Source organism: Drosophila montana, unplaced genomic scaffold (genome assembly GCF_035044405.1).
Source record: "Drosophila montana isolate Dmon_TW-CO22-7 unplaced genomic scaffold, ASM3504440v1 contig_779_1, whole genome shotgun sequence".
NCBI lineage: Eukaryota > Metazoa > Arthropoda > Insecta > Diptera > Drosophilidae > Drosophila > Drosophila montana.
The window spans coordinates 642755-665000 of NW_026999075.1; the positions used below are offsets into that span (position 1 = coordinate 642755).

The 22246-nt window shown below is 38.4% G+C and overlaps 1 protein-coding gene across 3 annotated transcripts; it reads left to right on the top strand.

Annotated features, from left to right (window-relative positions):
- Positions 1-7014: 7014 nt before the first annotated feature.
- GATAe lies at positions 7015-21994 on the top strand. 3 transcript variants are annotated; one of them, XM_064698681.1, is made up of 6 exons: positions 7015-7278; positions 18008-18351; positions 18416-19367; positions 19428-19935; positions 20747-21092; positions 21150-21994. In XM_064698681.1, exons 2-6 carry the CDS (start codon positions 18008-18010, stop codon positions 21244-21246), a joined length of 2247 nt encoding a protein of 748 aa, XP_064554751.1. In that variant the 5' UTR covers positions 7015-7278; the 3' UTR covers positions 21247-21994. The 3 variants fall into 3 exon arrangements, with proteins under 3 accessions (XP_064554751.1, XP_064554750.1, XP_064554749.1); XM_064698680.1 differs by lacking the exon at positions 7015-7278 and adding an exon at positions 12792-13887 and having other exon boundaries at positions 19446-19935; XM_064698679.1 differs by lacking the exon at positions 7015-7278 and adding an exon at positions 12799-13887.
- The last annotated feature ends 252 nt before the right edge of the window (positions 21995-22246 follow it).

Consider the following 22246-nt stretch of genomic DNA (forward strand, 5'->3'; position numbering starts at 1 on the left):
AATGCATTTCAAAGTTTTTTTTTTTTTAAGTTTGTTTAATTCCCGTCCGATCAGTTTCAAAATCATTTTCAAAGCTTTTTGAAAACATTGATTTTATAACATACGTGCCACGGGCAAGGCCGGGCTATACCCGCTAGTATATAATATAATTATTTTTGGGGTGTTTTCTACTGGTTGACAGCTTGTTTTAATTTGTTAGCAAATGTTATTGCTGTAGAAAGATGTGTATTGGTGGGGTTTTTGTTTGTAGAGAGAAGGAAGAAATATATTGACATACCACGAGACGGTTAAATGTTTAAATATCAGAAACAATTTATCGAAATACTTGTTATCGATCAGCCTACTTCATAACTGCCGCCATATGCATCCGGAACGCAAAAAAGAGCTAACAGAGTGAAAACGCACTGTTAGACTTCTGTTGCTGCAATGGAACCTGCTTGACGAAAAGTGTTGCATTCTTTTGGGCTGCCAGCAAATTAAGCTTCTTAGAAATTTTGGTTTGCTAATTGGAGTTTTGGATCTTATAAGGCCATGCTCCGATTGTACATGTTATTAGTTTCAATTATTTTATCTATTTTTAAATTAAATTTATCTGAAAATTTAATGCAAATAATACACATTTCCAGGTATCATTTGAAAACTTGAACACAGTTTCTAATTAGAAAGCTGTGTACTCTGTTAAAAACTTTCTGCTGAATTATTAATAAATAAATAAATAAGACGCTATGAAAATTAGTCATATGATATGATGATCCGGTCGATATGGACTTTTTCACTGGCTGCTTACATTAACATGAAAAAAAAAACAAGAAATATGATATGATGAAAACAAATAAGATTTTTCTTTATTTATTTAATTATAAATAAACTATTTATAAAATATAGAATTTGTGACACAAATAGATTTACATTGATATAAAGGCTCCAATAAGGCTTTTTATGAATATATTAAATTTTAAGAAAAGTCTTTTAATATCTAATATGTGATCCCCAAATAATTTCTTTCAATTATTAATTCAGCATTTTCAATAATTTAAGTGGAACAGTTTTACAGTTTAAGATTTGAAGCAATTTTTGAGATTAAATCTAATTTATTTACAGATTGGCTTTGAATAATTCATAATATGTTAAGTACTGGGAGTCATTGAATAACAAATTAATAATGAATAAATGTGATTTTATTAATGAAACACGCATTAAACAATGGGATTCTCAACCGTTTTGAAATATAAAATGTTTGGTAACCAGTTGGCATTTCAGTTTTGAAATCTCTACATTTTCTATATACAGTCGCATAATGTTTTTATACGCCGCCATTTATGAATGCGACAATTCTATTGTGTGATAAGATAAGGTCGCATTCCCGGTTCTCTTTCTCTCTTTCGCTCTCGCTCCCTCTCTCTATATATATATACATATATGATTTTTGCTCTATTTTTGTGATTACAGTTTGAGTACATTTGCTTTCTTTTTATTGGAGTCACGCGTTACAAAAACAACAGCAAAATCAAAAAGTCACTTTTATGTGGCAAAACTGTTTTTTGTTTATTGGCGGCGCTGTTTGCATAAGCGAGATGGAGAATATTGCTGACTACGTGACTGTACTAAAGTCCCGCATATGTGGGGGGAACTTTGTGAACTGGCGGCTCGTGCAATGTTCAAGTGTGGCCTATGTTCGTATGTGTATGTGACTGTGTGTTGCAGGCGGTGCAGGGTTTGATTGATAGCTGATAAGGCGGCGGCAACGCGGCAGCGCGGCACAGTCACCTGGCCCGTCACCCATCGCCCCAATGCGTTCCATTTATAACGAATTAGTTTTGCCGCCCCTCAGAGATAAAGTCAACATTGGAATAGTCTCTTTGATAAACATATTGTCTGGGTTGGTTCGAACTATATTTTTGACATGACTGTATTCGATATAGTTAAAATTTGTATTGGCAACCGTTCTATTTGTTTATATAGATATTTCAATCAATGATTTTCGCTTACAATCTACAAACTGCCAGACTCGGCGCTGAAACTGGGGCTGGGTCATGGTTGCTATCAAAGTTTTGCTCAGATAATGGGATGATAATGCCCACTTGCTACATATGTATAGTATATGGAATGAAAGACATCGTCTTACATGATATCATATGTGTATACGCACGATAAGATATAGCTTCATTGCTTTGATTTCTGTTTTCCAATTGATATTTCTGCAATCCAATTGTTAATGCCGCTATCTTTTTGTATGGTTTAGTAACTGTTTTGCTGTGGGATCAGTTAGTTGAGGGCTGCCAACTCCTCCCAATATTAACAGCTCTGCATAAGCTAGTTAAGGACTGCCAACTCTCTATCCTCTCTCCAATATTAAGAGCACTTCACTGCGTGTGCCTGCAAATGAACATGTTCTCTACAATGATGACAGCTGCGCCACTTGGAGACTCGTAATAAAGCAGTGAAAAAAGCGACGGCAGCAGCAGTAACAACAACAAGATTAACAGCAATATGCGCTCGAAGTGCTGAAAACTTTTATCGTTGTCGCCATCTTGATTTCAAAATGGCGGAGCAGCTGTTACCACACGCGCAAACGAATACAGCAAGAACAAAAACAAGAACACGAACAACAACAAACTTGCACAATTACATACACAAGCATGAGAAATCGGTTGTGTGTGTGTGTGTGTGTGCGTGTGTGTGTGCGTGTGTGTAATTGTGCATATATGCGCAATGCACCGAATGTTAACAATTGTTGCCTTTTGTTTGGCTGCTTAATAAAATGGAACAAGGGTGGGCCATACAAAGTCCACTTTTGAAGGTTTACACTTTTATATGGTTTACAGAGAATAACAAGTCCTTGTTCTATAATCTTCTTACTGTTATAATTAAGCCCACTGATTAAGAAATAAATTAGTTTTATTAAACATCAGAGTAAATAAACTTTTTTGCTGTGATGATGTCTTTCTTCTCTCAGAGAAAGAAATTGTTGAATACTCTTAAAAACGGTTGAGATTTTCACAAAGGTAGCCGATAAAGAACTTATATTCTGTTTTATACAATTTTCTCTAGTCCACAGCAATCAACTTCTATTTGCATTCATTTAGACTAATCGAGACAATTCAACGAACTCGTCTGTTGGTTTAAAAATTCTCAGTAATAAGATGTTAAATAAATATGTATTTGTTTTTTTGTATTTTGCTATCCCTTTTTTCATTAACGTTGAACGTTTTTGCTGTCAGTTAGCCAAGTTTATTTTTGCGCACTCATATATGTAAGTACACACACGGCAAATGTCCATATATAGAGGAACACACACTGCTCGTAATTTATGATGAGTTAATTTTTCGCTTGACGTACAACTTTTATGGCACTGTTGTTTTTTTGTTCGCTTTTTTATTAGAACGGCGCATTTTCCTTCAGACTTGTTGCTGTAGTGTCACTTTATGATGTTGTGGCTCACAAACGTGAATTTATTATAATAATCATTATTTTATAATTATTATGTTGGCAATAATGACGGGCGAGATGGCCGGAACGGGCGGAACGGACGGATACGACGGTGCGTGTTTAAATGGAAAGTGCAAAACTTACTGTGCGAGCAACGAAATAACCGCACGGTAAGATATTATATTTTTTTACATGCCCATTGCCATAGATAGGCAATCTGTATCTGCGACCACGATAATGCTTATAAATAAGATAATATGATTTGATAATGGTATTTACCATATGCAGAAAGTAAAAGAAATGAGCCTGGCATAAATGTACATAAAAGTATCTGACAGATACAGGAACATGTTTTCAGCCTGCGGTGTGCCTAATTCAATACGTTGACGTCTGTTTGATTTACTTTGGCCTGGAATTCTTGGTAGAATGTCATGCAATGCACATAGTAGAACGAACATTGGGCTGCCTGCATTTAGTTGAGTTTTATGTGGAGACCGTTCCGGGTCTTTGGATGGTTATGCAAACAGTTTGCATTTAGAGCAGAGCAACATTACATTGCTCTGATTGTTGTTGTTGTTGCTTTTTGGTTGAGTTGCCTGCCACAGTTTCCTTGGCTGATGTCTTTCTTTGCCTCGTTACATTCTGTGAGCCTTATCGCCAACTGACGTTTGTACTTCAAATTGTGTACTTAAGATAATGAAATAAAGTAGAAGCAGTCGCAAAGCAACAGCAACAACAACAACAACAACAACAGCAACAGCAGCGAGCGACTGTCGACGCAATGACAGAACGACGACGTGACGTGACAACATGCCAAAGCAGCGGAGTCGGCAAGGGGCAGGCGGCAAGCGGCAAGTGGCACAAATGAAAATATGTAGACACACGGGCTTGTCATCAACATGGTCTTCAAGACGACGTCTTGGCAATTCGAACTTTGAAGACAGACTTTTGACATGAACAATATTGTTCGTTGAAAATATTCTTCGTATACAACAATTACAAGCGGTTTTTTTTGGTGAATTATCTTTTTCTTTTGGTTCACGCTGAATAAGCTTTAGCAATTTTAAAGGTTTATGGCTTCTTTTATCATTATGAAATGTAAAAAAAATACCGCTAGCTAATATATTATTAGTATAGTCTTTTAGTCAATTACATTGAATAGCCCTTCTTCAAGGAAATCATATGTTTATAAATGAAAAAAAATATTGAAAAAATAAATCTGCCTTTGAGTTTTAGGGCATGTGAAAATACTATTATATTATTTACTATCATTAAAGATATGAACTCTTGTTTATAAAAAGAAACAGTACAACAAAATGATTATTAAAATACAGCATTAAATCATATTAGATACTTGAATATCTCGAATAAACCAAAAATGTATATTATGTCTAATTAAAAATTTATTTAAAGGAGGAAATCAATAATGAAAACAAAAAAATTTAAAAATATAGGGTAAATTATTGTTGACTTCTGCCAAACACTAACTTTAAGAAGTTGAGTGAAAACTTTTCAGAAATTGATTTTCGACTATTCTTAAATGCCTGTGTTTACTGAAGCTGGGATACAGTAAATTTATTTTGCATACTTGTTCCATTAAAGAGAATTAAAGATAAATCCCATGAATCTTTTCCGTTTGCCTACAATTCAGTTTTTTATAGTTAGGGATTTTGCACGTTATGACAAAGATTCTACTAAAATGTTTGCTTCTAGAGAATCGTTTAAATTATTGCGCATTTTTATCTTATCATTATGCCAAAATTGTTTATTTATTTGAACGGCAACTTTTCCTTTCAAGTGATACTTGAATTTATTTTTGTTATAGATGTGTGTGTGTGTGTTGGTCAGGAATTTGAACCTTTTAACCAATTGCAAATTATGAGCGACTAATTAATATTAAATTCGGATTAAACTTTAATCTTTTAAAACGTCAAGCGCGTTACTCAATTAAATGAGATCCGTTTAGATGTGAATCATTTAAAGGTTTGAATTATAATATTTTTAAAGTATATTTATGATACTTCCGAAACTCCATGCACAATACACAGTCAACTGTTTACTCTTAAATTTGTCAAAACTTTTCCATACAATTTGTTTGTCGTAAGCACTTTGGGCAATTTATGTATTTTATATTAATTAGTTGATTGCAAATCGCTTTGTGTCGGCATATTAATTGGATCCATATAGAAAGTAAATATATCACATATATGAATATGTATATATTATATATCAATTTTTTGTTGTTGATTTCTATTTGAATATTGAGTTTATCCTAAATGTGCGACGAGCGCGGCTCGAAAATAACAATGTTTCCATGTTGAAAATCCCAGTTACACTCACCAACTGTGATTAGATTCCATACCGTTGTGCGTCCAAACTTAAGGAATTACTGAAAAATTCAAATTATTATCGCTTATTATCTTGGGACATTATCAGTTCAAACACTGATATACTGATACAGAGCAACAGGCGACAGAGCCCAGAACCAGAACCAGAAACAGAACCATAACCAGAAGCACAACCAGACCAAACCCAACAATCAGAGGGCCTCAGGCGCTGGGGAAACCTAACAGATACCCCAAAACTGATACCGATATCCTACTGCCTACTGCCAGCAGCAGCAGTAAAAACAGCAACAACAACTGCAGCGACAAATTGATAGCAAATCTTCATTATCTTATAAATACAGTGGCATATTATGTGCATGTGCTGGCATTTATATATATATATGTATATGTATATTGCTGAAAAGCCAAGATTAGATACTTTTATCTAGCTAGGTCACCGGCAAGAAATTGGCAACGTCACCAGGCACGCATTATCGGTTAAGTAAATGAAGTGCGATTACAGCTCGTACACCTGGTGGCCAGTGGTAAGCCCCAGATGTTGACACAGCCAGGCCAGATATGGACAAGCAGCCGACTCCAATTGGAGTAGGTTAAGGAGCAGCTGTCTCTGGCTCTCAATAGCTCCTACATATTTGGGGGGCCTGTTGCTGACGCTGTCTGCCTCTGTGAAAGTGTGGGAGTGTGCGTGTGGCTCGAAATCTCTGTTAAGATACGTTAACTTATCTAAGGCCACTATCTATTCTCAGATATTCGATATGTTTGTTATATATGTATATATATACGTGTATTATATGCGACGACGATAGGAAAAATCACTTTGTTGATAGGAACAATCAGTTGTGCACAATATGCCATTGGGGGTAACGAGCAAAGTTACCATATAACCGTCTAACACTTCCTCAGGTTACGCGGAAATGTGACACCGGCCTGACGTTACGTCCACGCCGGGAATCAATTTTCTTTTAGTTCATAGCCATCGCAAATTTTCAAGTTTTCATTTCGCGCTCTTACGTCAATTATCGGCCGTTGAAGTGGAATGGCATGAAATACAATATCAAGTGCAAGTGGCAGCTCTTAATATTTCTATAAACTGAATCGGAATACAAACAAACATATAGTATATATATATATATATATATATATACTATATATGTATGTATTGATATAATCTTTTATGTTTTTTGGCCGTGCTTTATTTTTTTTTTTTTGTATGGCTCATAAGTAATTAATAATGTCCGTCATATCTGAGTGTCTGTCGATGTCGGCTTGTTTGGCTACCAAAATAACCAACCCGCAACAGAAGCCCCCTCTTTCAACCCCAGCGCCAGTAGCCATGATTGTTAATGGCGTCGCTGTCATTGCCGAACCTTTGCCACAAAGGCCAACAACCACAACAATAACCACAGCCACAATCACAACAACAACAACAATAATGACAAGGGATTATTATGGATTGCCAGTTATTATAATGAGTCATGTCTGGTCATATTGGTAAACAAAGGTGCGTATGCGTATAAAGAAGGCAAACGGAAAGTCGCGTTACCAAGCGAAAGAAAGAGGCAACCTTTTTTGTTTCGCCCCACTGGAAGTTGTCATTGGGTACATAAAGGTTTTATACAAGCTTTATATGTACAAGCTATATACTTCCTATTATTATACATAGCATATTAGGTTTAATATTTATTATTACAGGGATTTACAAGCTATGAAGCTAACTTATTAAATCGCTCCTGCAGCCCTACATCAAAAAAATAGAATGGAATTCGAACCGGCATTCTGCTTTATGTTTAGTTTACTCCACACACTCTTAAGGGATTTGATGCAGGGTAGTTCACTTTATATACAAACAAAATGCAGGCAGTCGGTCCAACAGTGCGTATGCGTTATAAATAATAAGTCTTAAAAGCATTGCCAACTTTATTACCAATCACAAACAACCTTTTGATATAGTTTGTGGAAAATAAACAATATTGTTTTGTAAGTATAATATTAGTATGCAAATTAGCTGAAGATTAAAAAATATTGATTGCATCTGCTAAAATCTTGTACAGATTATTTCCTTGCCCTCGGGATATTTGGCAGGCTGTCGCCCAATGAGTTGGGCGTGAGTGATTATGAAACCTACTGAAAACACTGATTAAACAATTTTATGTAATTGAGAAGTTATAGAATTCATTTTTGCTCTTTACATTCAATCCAAATTATATGAAGTCAAGGACAAACAGTTCTTAGTGACCCGTTTAGTATTGCCTAAAATTTGAGTTGGCCAAGAGTGAACAGGTTGTCAATAAAGCTATTTCAGGAACCTCCTGATGCTTTCATCAACCGATTTTACCAACGACTTTAGATTTGCCGGTCTTTGTCCTCAGTCCGAAGCTATAACCACTTGAGAATTTTATTTTAAAATGAACATAAAAGCTTATTGCCAAATATATTTATAAGAAATCTCTGCTATTTTTCCCGAGAGACATCCTATCGACAGCTATAAGCTGAGCCAACCTAAAAGCTGCTAAAAGCTGAGCATTAATGGAGCGGGATCTTTCTACTGACTTATGTTTAATTTCTTCCACAGTTTAATTTAAATATATATTTAAAACTAGGTTTTGGGGATCGGTATGATTTATATAAAAAAAATCGGAGAATGATGTTCATCCTAATCTAATCTCTAATGCTAATTCTAATCGAACCGTTTCGAATCCGGATTCCAAATTTATTTTTTACTATGAACCGTAACTTAAACAAAGCCAGTTGCGAGAATATAAGTCAAACCGCAAACCTAACCATATTTCTTTCCAATGTGTTTTTGATAAAATTAAATAGGCTTTTGACTGCGACAATGGGTCAAAATACTTTATTATATTTTGCAGATACTAATTCTTGAGTAAAGTTGAAATTTATGAAAATAGTTACGGTTTAAAATATTCTCAGTAGAACAGGCAATTTAAAAAAATTGATTTTGCTATTAAAATTTTGAAATTATATGACAAATAAAGGTTTGATCTAAAATCTGGATTCATGGATGTGGAAAACCAAGCTCGCAAATAGAACCTAGAGTACTGAATTCTTATGAGGGCTGACAGACCCGATTCACCCCAAATATTAACCTTTAAAACCAATTTATGATACAGCTGAATATTTTTCAAGCGAACAAACTGAAGGTTTCCTCAACTTTTCCGTTTGGTCAGTGAGGCATCGTTCCGTGCAGTTACTCGTATACTCGTATCCGTATCTATGATCCATTTCAGTAACTGGTGTCCACATCTTCAAGTCAAATGCCACTCACAGAGTCCAACTGAGACTGAGACTGAAGTGAACGGTAGCTGCTGGTTGGCAGCCGTGTGGCTTTCATTGCGTGCCATGGATGATTTATGGCATATGCCAAGAGCATAGCAGGTTAATAGAAATTACTTGAACTCAATTTACTTTCACCGAACTAAACGCAACAACGACGCCATTACAAAATTTCCATTTTAATTTGATTGAACCACGCCATAAAGCCATGGCCATTATTGGTGGTTGTTCCTCCTTGGTGGTGGTTCTTGCTCTTGCTGTTGCCCACCCCCGCAGTCTGGATTTAATGAAAAAAAAAAAAAACGAACAAAAACAAAAAAGGAAATAGAAATACGGCACAACATTTTGTTGCTGTTCCCAATGTTCAGTTATAAGTAAGTAATTAAAACTATGCCGCGCCTTTGTGCGCATTTTGGGCGTTTAATTTTCTTGGAGTTCCTTATCAGCCGCCCAGACGACCGCTAAAAAACAAAAATAAAAACAATTAAGAGCAAGACTGACCGACTAGAAGATACCCTATCTTCACAAAAAGCACAGTTTATGCTGCGGTTGTGCCTCTTCTTCTTCCCGTAGCCCCACTCTATGGGAAATTCTTTCTCGATTAACTTTGCTGCTAATAGTATAATCTTTATGAAATGTTCAGCGCATATGGCATATGACATGCAAATATGTTTTAAATATCAAAGCCCAAAGCATTTTTCTTTTTCACTTTTGAGGCTTATTGTATAAAACCATCATACCCTTTTTAGCCACTTTACAGGTGTTCATGGTATAATTAGAAGCGAATGGTAAAAACAAGTCCACCAAATCGAAGCAGCAATTGTTGCGTATGTTATATATATATATTTTTATATATATATGTGTGCTTATGTATTTCTACATATATATATAAATTAGGTTTCGGAAAGTCAGCAGCTCTTCAACTGATCGTCGATACTGTCAAAAGTCGAAGAAGTACTGATAACTGAGTTTCGTTTTCATTTCGCAGAGCGCAGAACACTTGAAACTGCATGGACAAGTTGAAGGGTAGCAAATGTGATTCTAGGAAAGATACGAACAGCTCTTGTATGCTATCGTGTCTACTTATGTATATGGGTGTTGGTCAGAAAACCCCACTGAAAGAATCGAGCGCCATAAATACCTTAGTATGCGCCGCCAATAAGTCTTGCGTCTTAGGGCCATAAATTTTGGTCTTAAATATTTTAAGCTAGGCGGCCTTTGTCATCAGCTTTGGGGTATTAATTGCACGACTTTACACCAAAAGCAATAGTTCGACTGGCCAGACTCTGATTCAGGGTATGGCATAGCGCCACATACGTCGTTCCTCTTCTGGACTTAATCGTAATGTTGAATTCATGTTGCGCCATTTGTAACAACGTCAGAGTTGTCGGCTCGGTGCAGGCGGGTGAAGGCTGTCAGCTTTTTGAGTTTCATTTCGCATTTGTTATTAATCACCGCGTTGATAGTCTGTGACAAGCTCCAGCCACATATCTTGGCATATGCCTCGAGTGTGGCTACTTTAAACAGGCAAACTATTAGATACTTTTGTTTTGGCTGTGCTTTTAAGATTTGCCCCATGATTTATGTTTGCCACAAGTCGAAACAATTAAATTTATCAGGCAATGCCATTGTAGGCGATATCAGAACCTATATATATGCATCATACAATTAGAATCTCCTCGGGCTGCGTGCACATTGGCAAAAAGAAAGCTGCTCGTAATTGCAGAGGCATAAAACCGACAACCTGGCCAGCTAATTTTTCATTAAATTTAATTTATGTGCGCCCGTTCCTGGCTCCCTACTCCGCTGGACTACACAAGGGGCTTGTTAAAGACCGTCATATATATGGTTGCTTTATGGCGGCAACTGTAAACAATTTATGATATTGTCAAGACCTGGTTTTCGGTAAATTTACGTGTTCTAACGTAATATTAATTCTTGTGCTAGTTATTAACTAATAAATACGTATTTAAAAAGCAACAGTCTCTATTTATTTTCAAGATTCTATAGAGGCGAAGTAAATGCCCCACTTATATGCACCGAAAATCTTAACAAATTTGACATTGGAAACCGGTATAAATTCCCAAGCCACAATACATTCTTAAAATCGTCATTATGGTATCAAAATATTAATCCCCACATGATCAACTCTAGCGATTTTCTTTCATAAACAGATGGCATTGACCCTCCCATAAGCAGACTGGTCGAAATAGAAGTGATTCGCTTACATCTTGGACTCACCAAATTAACAGATTCCCATTACATGAACACTACACATTCTACTATTATAGCATATTTCAATTTTGCAATATAAATATCACATTCTTAATTACAGTTCCACGTAACAAATCCATAGACAAGCACTTTACAAAAGAATCCTTCTCCATAAAATAAATCCACAATTATATCTTTTCTAAAACAAGACAATATCTAGCACCTTATTTAAATATTCCCAGCATAAACAAAACTTATGCACCTTTTACTTCCCAACCTCACTTTTAACGATATATTAACTTTCAAAGTTCACTTTAATCTCTATATATAAAACTGTTTGTCCTGACTGACTGACTGACTGACTGACTGATTGGTGATCAACGCACAGCCCAAACCGTAAGAGCTAGGAAGCTGAAATTTTCACTGTAGTTACCTTATGTGATGTAGGTGCACGTTAAGACGGGGTTTGGGAAATTCCACTCGCAAGTGTTTTGCGAGAAATGTGAAACACGTCTCTAATGATTTTTCTTATAGATCTTTGGAAATGAATTTGAGCGCGAAACGTCACCCACCAAATCTTTGACCTCCATTTCCACCAAGAAGGAATGGATTTTCCTAAAAGTGTGAAACACCCCTCAAGTGAATTTGAACAAAGATCTTTGAAAATAAGTTTGAGGCCGATCGGATGGTAAACAAAAAAGTTACATACAAACGCTTTTCGCGATTTTTCCACACTTGCGGGTGGAATTTCCCGAAAGCCCGTCTTAACGTGCACCTACATCACATAAGGTAACTGTAGTGAAAATTTCAGCTTCCTAGCTCTTACGGTTTGGGCTGTGCGTTGATCACCAATCAGTCAGTCAGTCAGTCAGGACAAACAGTTTTATATATAGAGATGTACTTCTAAAATCTAAGGGTTGTAGTACTTTGCACGTTTGCTTCAAATTTAAAAAATTATTTCCAATCTTCATATTATATTTTTCTCATAATAAAATAAAATTTTCTCCGGCCTTCTAAAATAGTTATGAAAACTAATTCTGAATTAGTATTTATTTTATTTTATTATTATTTTTTGGTATGTTTTATATATGTTTTTATATGTTTTAAGCTCAGACAAGTTGTACAACTGCACATTGAATAAAATGACTTAAAAATGATTTAACAAGTGTCTCTGTTAGAGGCTTAGACACAATTTCCGCACACCTGATCCTCGACCACGTGTGCTTGTAATGCGTGCCAAAGCACGAGCTTAAGTGTGTGTATAAATAGTATCTGCATTTGCTCGGATACACAACACACGATGATTGTTGTTGTCGTCAAATTTCATTAGTTTCAACACTTGAGACATTTATGAAGTGGAGCAAAGCTGCCCACATACTATACTCTGAGTGCCGGAGGGGGCCCAACCGTATATAAATTTATGCCCGGGTCCGGACAGGTGTCTGAACGCCAGGCCCATTGTGTAGCCAAAAGTGTTGACTAACTTGGCGTACGGTTTATTAGTTTGCCAGAAAAGTGTTTTACGACTGCAATTAGAAAATGCGCCCAGCTAAATTGCACAATCGACAAATAGGTGGCCTGCAATAGAATCGAAATGGGTGCCAAGGGGGGCGGTTGTGCTGGCTGGAGCTGGAGCTGGGGCTGGAGCCGTGTCCATAAACTACATATGGCCCTGGTCTGGTCTAGGCTGGCTCTTAAATATTTGGTTGACGCCACGGAATGTTTCTGAGCACGCATGCGCAATTTGTATCTAAGAGATACTTATCGCTGGCAACAGTAACGTTCGTCGACGTTGTCGTTGCTGCCTGTTGTTGTTTGCTATTCACACAAACACAAGCACAAACACACATACACACCCGCACACACACACACATAGTCATATACACCTTATCGCTGGCGATAAGATAAGCAATACCAGAGCACGAATACAACGACAGCTACAAGAGCGCTGCAAGAGTATAGAAATAAATCATAACTCACACACACAGGCACACACACGCACACACTATATGCCATATATGCTATATACTTCTAAATGAAGCGCTGCAAACTGCGTCTGTGTGCGTTTTATAATTGGGCGCTGAGGTAAAGGTGCTAAGCGCGGCAGGCACCGCAATGCGTTGCGTCCACATCGACGTCGACATCGGTGTTGGTATCGGTGTTGTCGTCGCCATCAGCCCGGGCTCGAGTTGGTCTCGAAAAAATAGCACTTATTATTATTATTAAATGCCGCGCGGGAAACAACGAAAACGCTCTACGGATGCCAAAAGCCTGCCCTACCAATTTTGCCCAAACAACTTGCGCACAATTTTCACCGAACTGAATTGAATTTTCCCACTTTCAAAAAAGTAACAATACCAAAAAGCATTTTCCATGCGCGCGCTTTTCTAACTGCGGCGATAAACAGCGTGTTTCCGAAGCATACAACAAAACAACAACAAAAAAACATTTACCAGTGCTTGTGATAATTTTTTAAAAACAAAAAAATCAAGTGATAAAAACGCAACTTAGATAAAACTAAACAACAATAGTCGAGAGCCAAAGCAACGAACATTTGATGGTTTGCAAAAGTGTTGATATAGTCGATATCAAGATGCAGCTGAAGGTTCGTATAGATACGATAATTAAATATAATAATATAATAAACAAGTGTTGAATAATCAATAAATATATATACTAGCTAATGTAAGCATTTTGTTTTCCCGAATTTAATTCATTAAGTTTTTAATGGTTAATTAAAAATTAATTTTGTGCACTTCGAAATTCTGGAAAGAAATATATTATTTATTTTATGGGCTATTTAGTTTCAGTTTTTATATCAAGATATTACTGCAGCAACGGGTTTTCTAAGACTGAAATCTAATTATCTGGCATAAAACTAAAGAAAAATACCAAGTTCCATTTCAAATCAATTTATCTAAAACTTTAAGATACTCTAACAAGACTGCGTGATCATCTAAAGATCTCAGTGGTTTCTCACACCGGTTCATTAAGTTGACAATCTACAGATGAGCGACAATAAACTTTTTATGGCATTGTCGTAAATATTCTCAATTGTGCGTTAAAGTTAATGAGCTGAGAATATTTGCTCAGTTGGAACAAAATTTATAAAAGTTTTAGACGAGCTAAAAAAGGGAAAAGTGTCTTAAAACATTTCATAAATATTAATAAGAAATCGTTTATGATTAATTATACTCTGCGAATTGAATTTTATTCGATTTCGACCATTTTGCTTGGATCAAAAACGGCAGCTAACAGATTTTTCGTTTTATTCTTTTGGAGGGACAGACAGAGACAATTGTCGCTGAGATAAGACAAATTGATTTATAATGAATGACTCATCGAGCCGCTTGCACGCAGTTCCACAAATGCGACATTTTTTTCGTTCTTCGAAATAAGTGCATTTGAAAAAAACTCAAATGTGGAAAGATGTTTTATCTTTATGAGGCCATAGCGAAATTGTGGCGGTGGCGTTAAAATACCTTCAAATAAAAACACGCACACATAGAGCAGCAGAGATCCTTTAGGTCCTTTGGCAACGAGTCCGGCACACAGCACGCGCAGTTCTTTCATTCATGAAAAAAGGTCAATTTTTTGTGCCCAAAGTAATGTGAAATTTATGTCAATCTTATCGCCTCGCCACGCAAGGGATGAGCCCATCAGATGTGGAAGTGAAATGCTTTATGAATGAAATTCAATTGCCAACCCTTAGTGCCTCAGGGGGGGTTGCCTCTAATCTGCAGCGGAAGTGCGCAGCGCGAACCAATCGCAATCGAGGACCAGTTAACAGTTGGTCAATGGCGGCATCGGCGGCGGCTGCAATTGATTGCGATAGTCCACGGGGCCGGGTTAGATACTCAGTCTCAGATAGTTTTATTAGACACGCGTCGCCAGTTGACAGTTGCCAGTTGACGTTGAGTTCTGATAAGCTCAAGGGTCAAAGCGGCTTGGGCCATTTAATTGATGGCACTTTAATGGAGTTGTAAATGCAGCTGCCAGCGGCATCTTATCGGCCCTACCATATATATATATATATATAAATAGTTATATACACTCTTTTTTATTAGAAAAAGTCATTGCAGAGCGGCTCTTAATTAATTTGGGTAGCTGGCAAATCTAATCGAAGCGGTTGATCTTGCCTTTTGTTACGCCCCCCGACAGCCCAGCGCCAACGAAAGCGAAAAGAGCTACGATTATGCATAAAGCCAATATCTCTTGTTTATAAAGATAAAAAATATTAAAAAAGAGCATTGTAGGTGTGACTGCACAGATTTCATTCATAAATGCGTATCCGCACCCATGACAAACTGTGGACTAAAGCCAAGCAAATACTCGCAACTCGCAACTCGCATACCGCTGACATGTAGACAAGGCGTGCGGCTAAACTTATGCACTGTAATATTTGTTTCTTTCTTGGCTTTTATCTGTCCCGTGTCTATCGATGACGTAGCCAATCGATCCAAAAGGCAAACATGACCTCCCAGCTCCACAGCAGCGATCGGCCCAGCAGCAGCAGCAGCAGCAGTAGCAACAGCTGATTGTGTATGCTGATAGCAGCTAACGGATAAGATATTGTCGTTTGGTGGCAGTATCTTAACTAAACTTTCTGTTTCATATGCACACATATTGTTCTACATGGACACAAACATTGACACACGTGCATATAGCATATCGTGAACAGGTATCATATCATACAATACATCCTAGATTATAAGCAATCACGTTTGTATTTTATTATTATCTCTGAGCAATATTCATTGAACTTTGCATTTCGTGTTGCTCCAACTACTTTAATCAATACATCTACAAAAAACGCTTAGCAATTTATAGTTGCGCTGGCTAAAATCAATTTTCTGAAAAAATAAATGCTACAATTGAATGACTTTTACTTTCATTAGATATTGTTTTGAATTCCCTTATAATTGTTGAGTATTTGTAAATACATTTTAGCTGGAGCGCAGAACAATTTAAATCGATGACAAATGTCTATTTAATATTTAAATTTGGGTACTAATAATTATTCATTTTAATAAATTGACACTGAGACTTTGATGCCTGCTCACTTTTTATGACCTTCTATGAATCATATTCTACACGGCTTAATTCTACTTAAATCGATCATTTCTGTCAAATAAAACACAATTCAACATAAAGTGTCGAAACCAAATAAAATTTACGGAAATTCATAAAGAATTCGTTGAAAAACTGTTTCCTGCATTTCATGTGAGTTGTATTATGACACAATGGCACGCACCGAATATTTCAATCAATAACTGAACCCTCAAAGCAAACAATATACATGCTCACATACGTTAAAACACATTGGTTAATATTAAACGTATAAGCAAAAAAATGACGTACTGTAGGTATCATGAATTCATGAGAATTGCGTAGTAGGGCGATATTTAAGAATACATTATTTACTAATCGAAACGCAGCGGAAAGTAAACTTGGTATGCGTTTTGTATACGAGAAGATACAGTCCGAATCAAAGATTGTATCTCTAAATCGACACATTTCCATCCTTAAAAAAAACAGAGCAATGTCTAGATTTATCCTGAGAGATTTAAAGTCAAATTTCTTTACAAGCAGACAGTTCGACATTGCCTCATTTGCTCGTCGGCTAGACCAAGTATATATATGTGATTAATATACAATATTTATTCGAATATCATAATTTAATATATAAAAATATGTATTAGAAGATGTCTATTACTTGGGATTCCAATAGTTTTATATTATTTGAAATATATATATTTGTTTATTTGTTAATTTAAAAATAAAAAATGTGTGCTTGATTTTTGTAATACTATATCATTTCAATTGATGCTTAACAACAGCTCAAATACGTGCATAATGAGTATTTCTATTTGCTCACCAATTTTATGTGCAGGCAGCCTTGAATTTAATATATCTTAGTGCTCGTCGTAGTTGGGACTTTCCCCGTGGTGGTGACATAAAAACGCACCTAAAAGCTTGAAGTTTGTGGAACTCGTTAAGAGTGAGGAGTAAAGCACAGTTATTGCCGCGAGGCACCGTCATGAATCAGGTGACGCTGACGATCGCATATTGACACTTGGCTGCGCCACCCCCACCAAATGAGGTCATAAACCAAGACAAAACCCAGCGAGCTGACGTACCAAAGCAACAAGTTTTTTCTTTTTATAGTTTTGTTGAAATACTTGATTTTTTTTTAAACTGACGCGAAATTGTTAATTTTGATTTCCGGACAAGACAGAAAACGAAACTGAGTTCTGTGACTAAACAAAAAAACAAAAAGTGAGCCACAGTTTGTTGCATTGTAATTGGGAAAAGTGAAAAATGTGTGCGGTGTTTGGTGTGCGGTGTGTGGTGTGTGTTGGCACAACTTCGATGAGGAGGCAGACAGCAAATAGAGAGAGGTTCAGGCGCAGGCCACAAGAGTGCAAGTCGGGCCAGAACGGCACTCGCATTTTGTATTTTATGATTTGTAGGCGACAAATTGAGCTGCGAGTTGTGAGCTGTGAGCTGAGCGCTGAGCTGGTCGGCACCTTTGAACATTGTCGGTCTGTGGGTCTCAGTCTGGGGGTATTGGATTTTTGTTTTTGCGCTTGTTGACTCTGTGTGGCGGAAATAGAGGCGGCCGGCCAAGTTCGCATTGTGTGGCCGGAACTGGAGTCACACTTTTGACAACAAGCTGTCAACAATAAGTTATCCATTCATCATTTGTGCCTTGGCCATTGCAGATGGAAGCGCAGACGACGCCGCAGCAACAGCAACAGCAGCAGCAGCAACAGCAACAGCAGCAACAACAGCAACAACTACAGCAACAGCAACAGGTGCTTAGCAAACAGCAGCTGCAATTGCTGGACAAAATCAAAATTGAGACAAGCAACGGCAACGATCCACAGGCCAACAGCGTACTGGAGGAGCAACAGGATCAACAGCAGCCGCCCCCAACAGTTGGCGTTCTGGTGCAGACGAACAGCCAGCCAAGCGATTCCGAAGAACAGCAGCAGCAGCAGCAGACACAGTATGTCGTAGTGCCACGCACCCAACAGCGACGCATTCTTACCACAGCGGGCACACTGTAAGTAGACACGCAACAAACTTCTAGCATACCCTGTAAAACTGTAATTCGTGACCGCCCGCAGCGAAGTGAACGAGACACGCGACGGCGAACACAGCACCAACAACAGCAGCGCCAGCTCCAATTCAGCGCCAGAGACCCACATTGAGTATCAGCGCAGCTCGCATCACTCACCCCACTACATTCAAATGGCGCCGCGGACTGCAGTCGAGGTGGCCGAACAGGTGGCCAATGCGCCACCCGGCACGCTTTATGCCTACCCCTCCGGCCAACTCATTTGCAGCAGCGATGATGGCACGCCCATCAAAATAGAGAGCATCGACAAGAACGATGTGCCAGGAGATGCGCAAGCTCAGCACCTGCAACAGCAGCAGCAGCACGCACACCAACAGCAACAGCAGCAACAGCAGCAGCAACAACAGCAATGCCCCACACCCAATGGCGGTCCTTATGGTGATGCCATTGTGGTCAGCAGCGAGGCTGCACTGCAGCATCATCACCAGCAGCAGCAGCAGCAGCAGCAACAACAACATCAACATCAGCAGCACCAGCAGCAACAACAACAACAACATCAACAAGCAGCAGTTGCTGCCGCAGCAGCAGCAGCGGCCGCTGCTCACACGCATGTGCGCTATGTGACAGAGGATGGACGCTTTGCCACCACCAGCGGAGATGCAGAGGCGCCCGGCGGCAATCTGTACTATGATGCCTCCGTTGTGGATGCCAGCGTGCATCCCAACGAGTCTAAGACATATGCGGATCTGGGCAATGCCTATGCCTTTCCGCCCAACTCGACCTTCAGCAGCAATAGCTATGCGGCGGCCACGCTGCAGCAAGGCAACACCATTTACAGTGTGCCAGGAACGGCGCAGTTTATAACCAAATCCGATCCAAACTTGAATCCGTTAAGACAAACGGCGGGACCATATCAAACGATATCCTTCTTGGACGGCACCAATGCCACTGATGCGGGCTTGTGGACCACAGCCGGCGGCGAATATCAGAATGTGTCATTTGTAAGTATAGCACCTAGCAGTACGCACCAATTGTAGCTTAACGCCCTGGCCAACCTGCAGTCGAACTATCCTACGCAGGTAATTGATGACTATTCCACCGGCAACATGCCCGCCGCTCACTGGCCGCCAGCTGGCAGCATTAGCAGCTATGATCCCAGCCTGGCAGCGTCTAATGCCACGTCGCCCTCCACACATGGACTGCAGGAGCTTAAGTGCGAGACCTGCCAGACACCGTTTGTGCGCAAGGGCACGGACTGGCCCAACTGTCCAAACTGCACCAGCTATGTACGCGGGCAGGCAGGCCGGCATGTTCCACAGCGCCAGAAGCCGAAGGCAGCCGCTGCGCCCAACAATCGCCGCAGTGGGGTCATCTGCGCCAACTGCCACACCAACTCAACGACGCTCTGGCGGCGCAACAACGAGGGCAATCCCGTCTGTAATGCCTGCGGTCTGTACTACAAGCTGCACAACATGAACCGCCCGCTCTCCATGAAGAAGGACGGCATTCAGAAGCGCAAACGCAAGCCAAAGAACAATGGAGGACCTCTACCCCATCGAGCACTTCCAAGTGAGTAATCTGATCTGCCCGACTAGAATATACTCTGTTTAAGTCATTGAGCTTTCAGCAAACTGACATTCAAAACAGCGTTGCAAGTCGATATTTATCGATATATTGGTATATAGCCTATTGGTTATAGCCTACACATCAAATTATAGTCTCTAGATAGTCTAGATAACCGGAGAGAAAGACTGACATAGCCAAGAATATATATGTACATACATATATAATGGGGCTCCCTTCTGCCTGTGACATACTTATTTACCAGGATATTTTAACCTTATTATTTTAATTAGTTAATGGGTACTATTTACAAATGGTAAACATTTATTTTTATGTACTTACAAAAAATTTTAGATTGACACACGCGATTATTTTATCAATTAGAGCAAGGCAGACAGATTTTAGATATATGATGAATAAAATAAAGAGAAAGCAGGTGAGAGTAAGAGCAAGAGAAAGACCGATGGATAAAATTAGAGATTGGGAGGGGGGGAGTAAATTAGTGTGATCTAAAATAAAAAGTATTATATTACAAGCACAACCGAATACAATTAACACTTGCAATTCGAGCATTATGACCTGTAAGTCCTGCATACATTTTTGAGAATCGCATAGTAGAGCGATATTTAACGACGCGTGATCGAAAGGGACTATTAAGAAACATACAAAATGTATACTACATTAATTTTATTTAAATAAAAATGTATTTTGAAGGCAATAGAAGTATACTTAACATCTTACATTATCACGAATTACGTTACATATTTTTATTATTGATGCTAAATTAAATGTATGATTTTTTTCTTGTATCTTCCAGGCATGTCACAGGGTGTTAATTTGATGGTAAGCAGTAGCCAGCTGTATCCGTCACAGGTTGCAGTGGGATTAATGAATAGCCAACAGAATACAAGTCCCGAGCTGCACGATATGTCCACAACTGGCCCCGCCGCCGGATCACGTGTGGTGGCCATTGCGTTAAATCCTACAGCGCCAACTTCCGATGGCACGTTGAACATGTCGCGTCACCATGTGACGAGCGAGAGCCACTCGGCCTACAGCCAGCAGCAACAACAGCAGCAGCAGCAACAGCAGCAGCCTCCGGATCAGAGTCAATCGCCTCATCTGCCAAATTCGAGCACATTGAACCGCCAGATTGCGCAGTCGTGAGTTAATTTAATGCTAGTCCAATTCCATTGTTAAATCCTGTTTTCCCTTTACAGTGTTCCGCCAATCGAAAGTGGGCGCAGTTCTAATAGCGAGCTGACCCCAAGCGTCATAACACGCACAGGTCTGCCGGAACGATCTTCGAATAACTAAACTACATACTATTTAAACTATAGTTAACTTCACCAAAATGTAACAATTCATAAATTATTTGTATAAGCTTAGGTAGGCCGATATCCCAGTTAGAAAATATTCGAAAGTAGAACAAGCTCTGCTTCTTTTCGAAGCCAATTTGGAACTAGCTACTGTACCTAACTTGAAAAGAATTTTTTAAAGTTCTGTTGTAGCACATTTATTGAATGTTAAAAGAACTAGTTCCAGTTCGCTGCTTTAAGTTTTCAATGTGTTGAGTAACTTTTCTATGTCCTATGGAAATGTTTAATGTATTATTTTCATTTTTTTTCGAAATTATGAATGCAATTTTTGATTGCAGCGAGTCAGTAAATTCAATTTAACTGGAGGCAAAAACTTTCATTTTTTGTTTTCTTTCAAACGTGTTTTGAATAACTTATCGAAACGCAAAATATATTATATTAAACGGAGATTTTTTTTCCCTTAATAGTTCTATAATTGACCTCGCACTTAAAAATTTAAATATTTCTGAGCCAAATTATTTTGCCATTTATAAGGCAGCCAGGACTTTGTCTTCCTCTTCCCATTAGTCAACTACATGCTACAAATTATTCCAAATGATTTGAGGGCAATACATGGGGTCTATTATATACCAACTATGAGTAAATTATATTTTTCTTATAAATATATATGTGTATGTGTATCTGATAGAAATAATTTAGCAAAAATCATAAGACCGTTAAAAGCCTACGATTTAGTATATTTAAGCTCATTTTTTAAAAATAAATAAGTTGTAAACGCACGACACTTAAGACTTTTGATGACTCTACCAAGTGTTGGCTGTGCGGCGGACATCGAGTCGTCCGCATTGTCGCCTGGCGGGCCAAGCCTGTTATATTTCATTGTCAACAATTTGGCAGCCAACCAAATTGATCCAAATTAATTTTAATGACCTCCGCAGACCACAGCGCAGGGTAGACCATAAAATCTTAACAAGTAAGTGAAAAGGCGACGGCCCCAA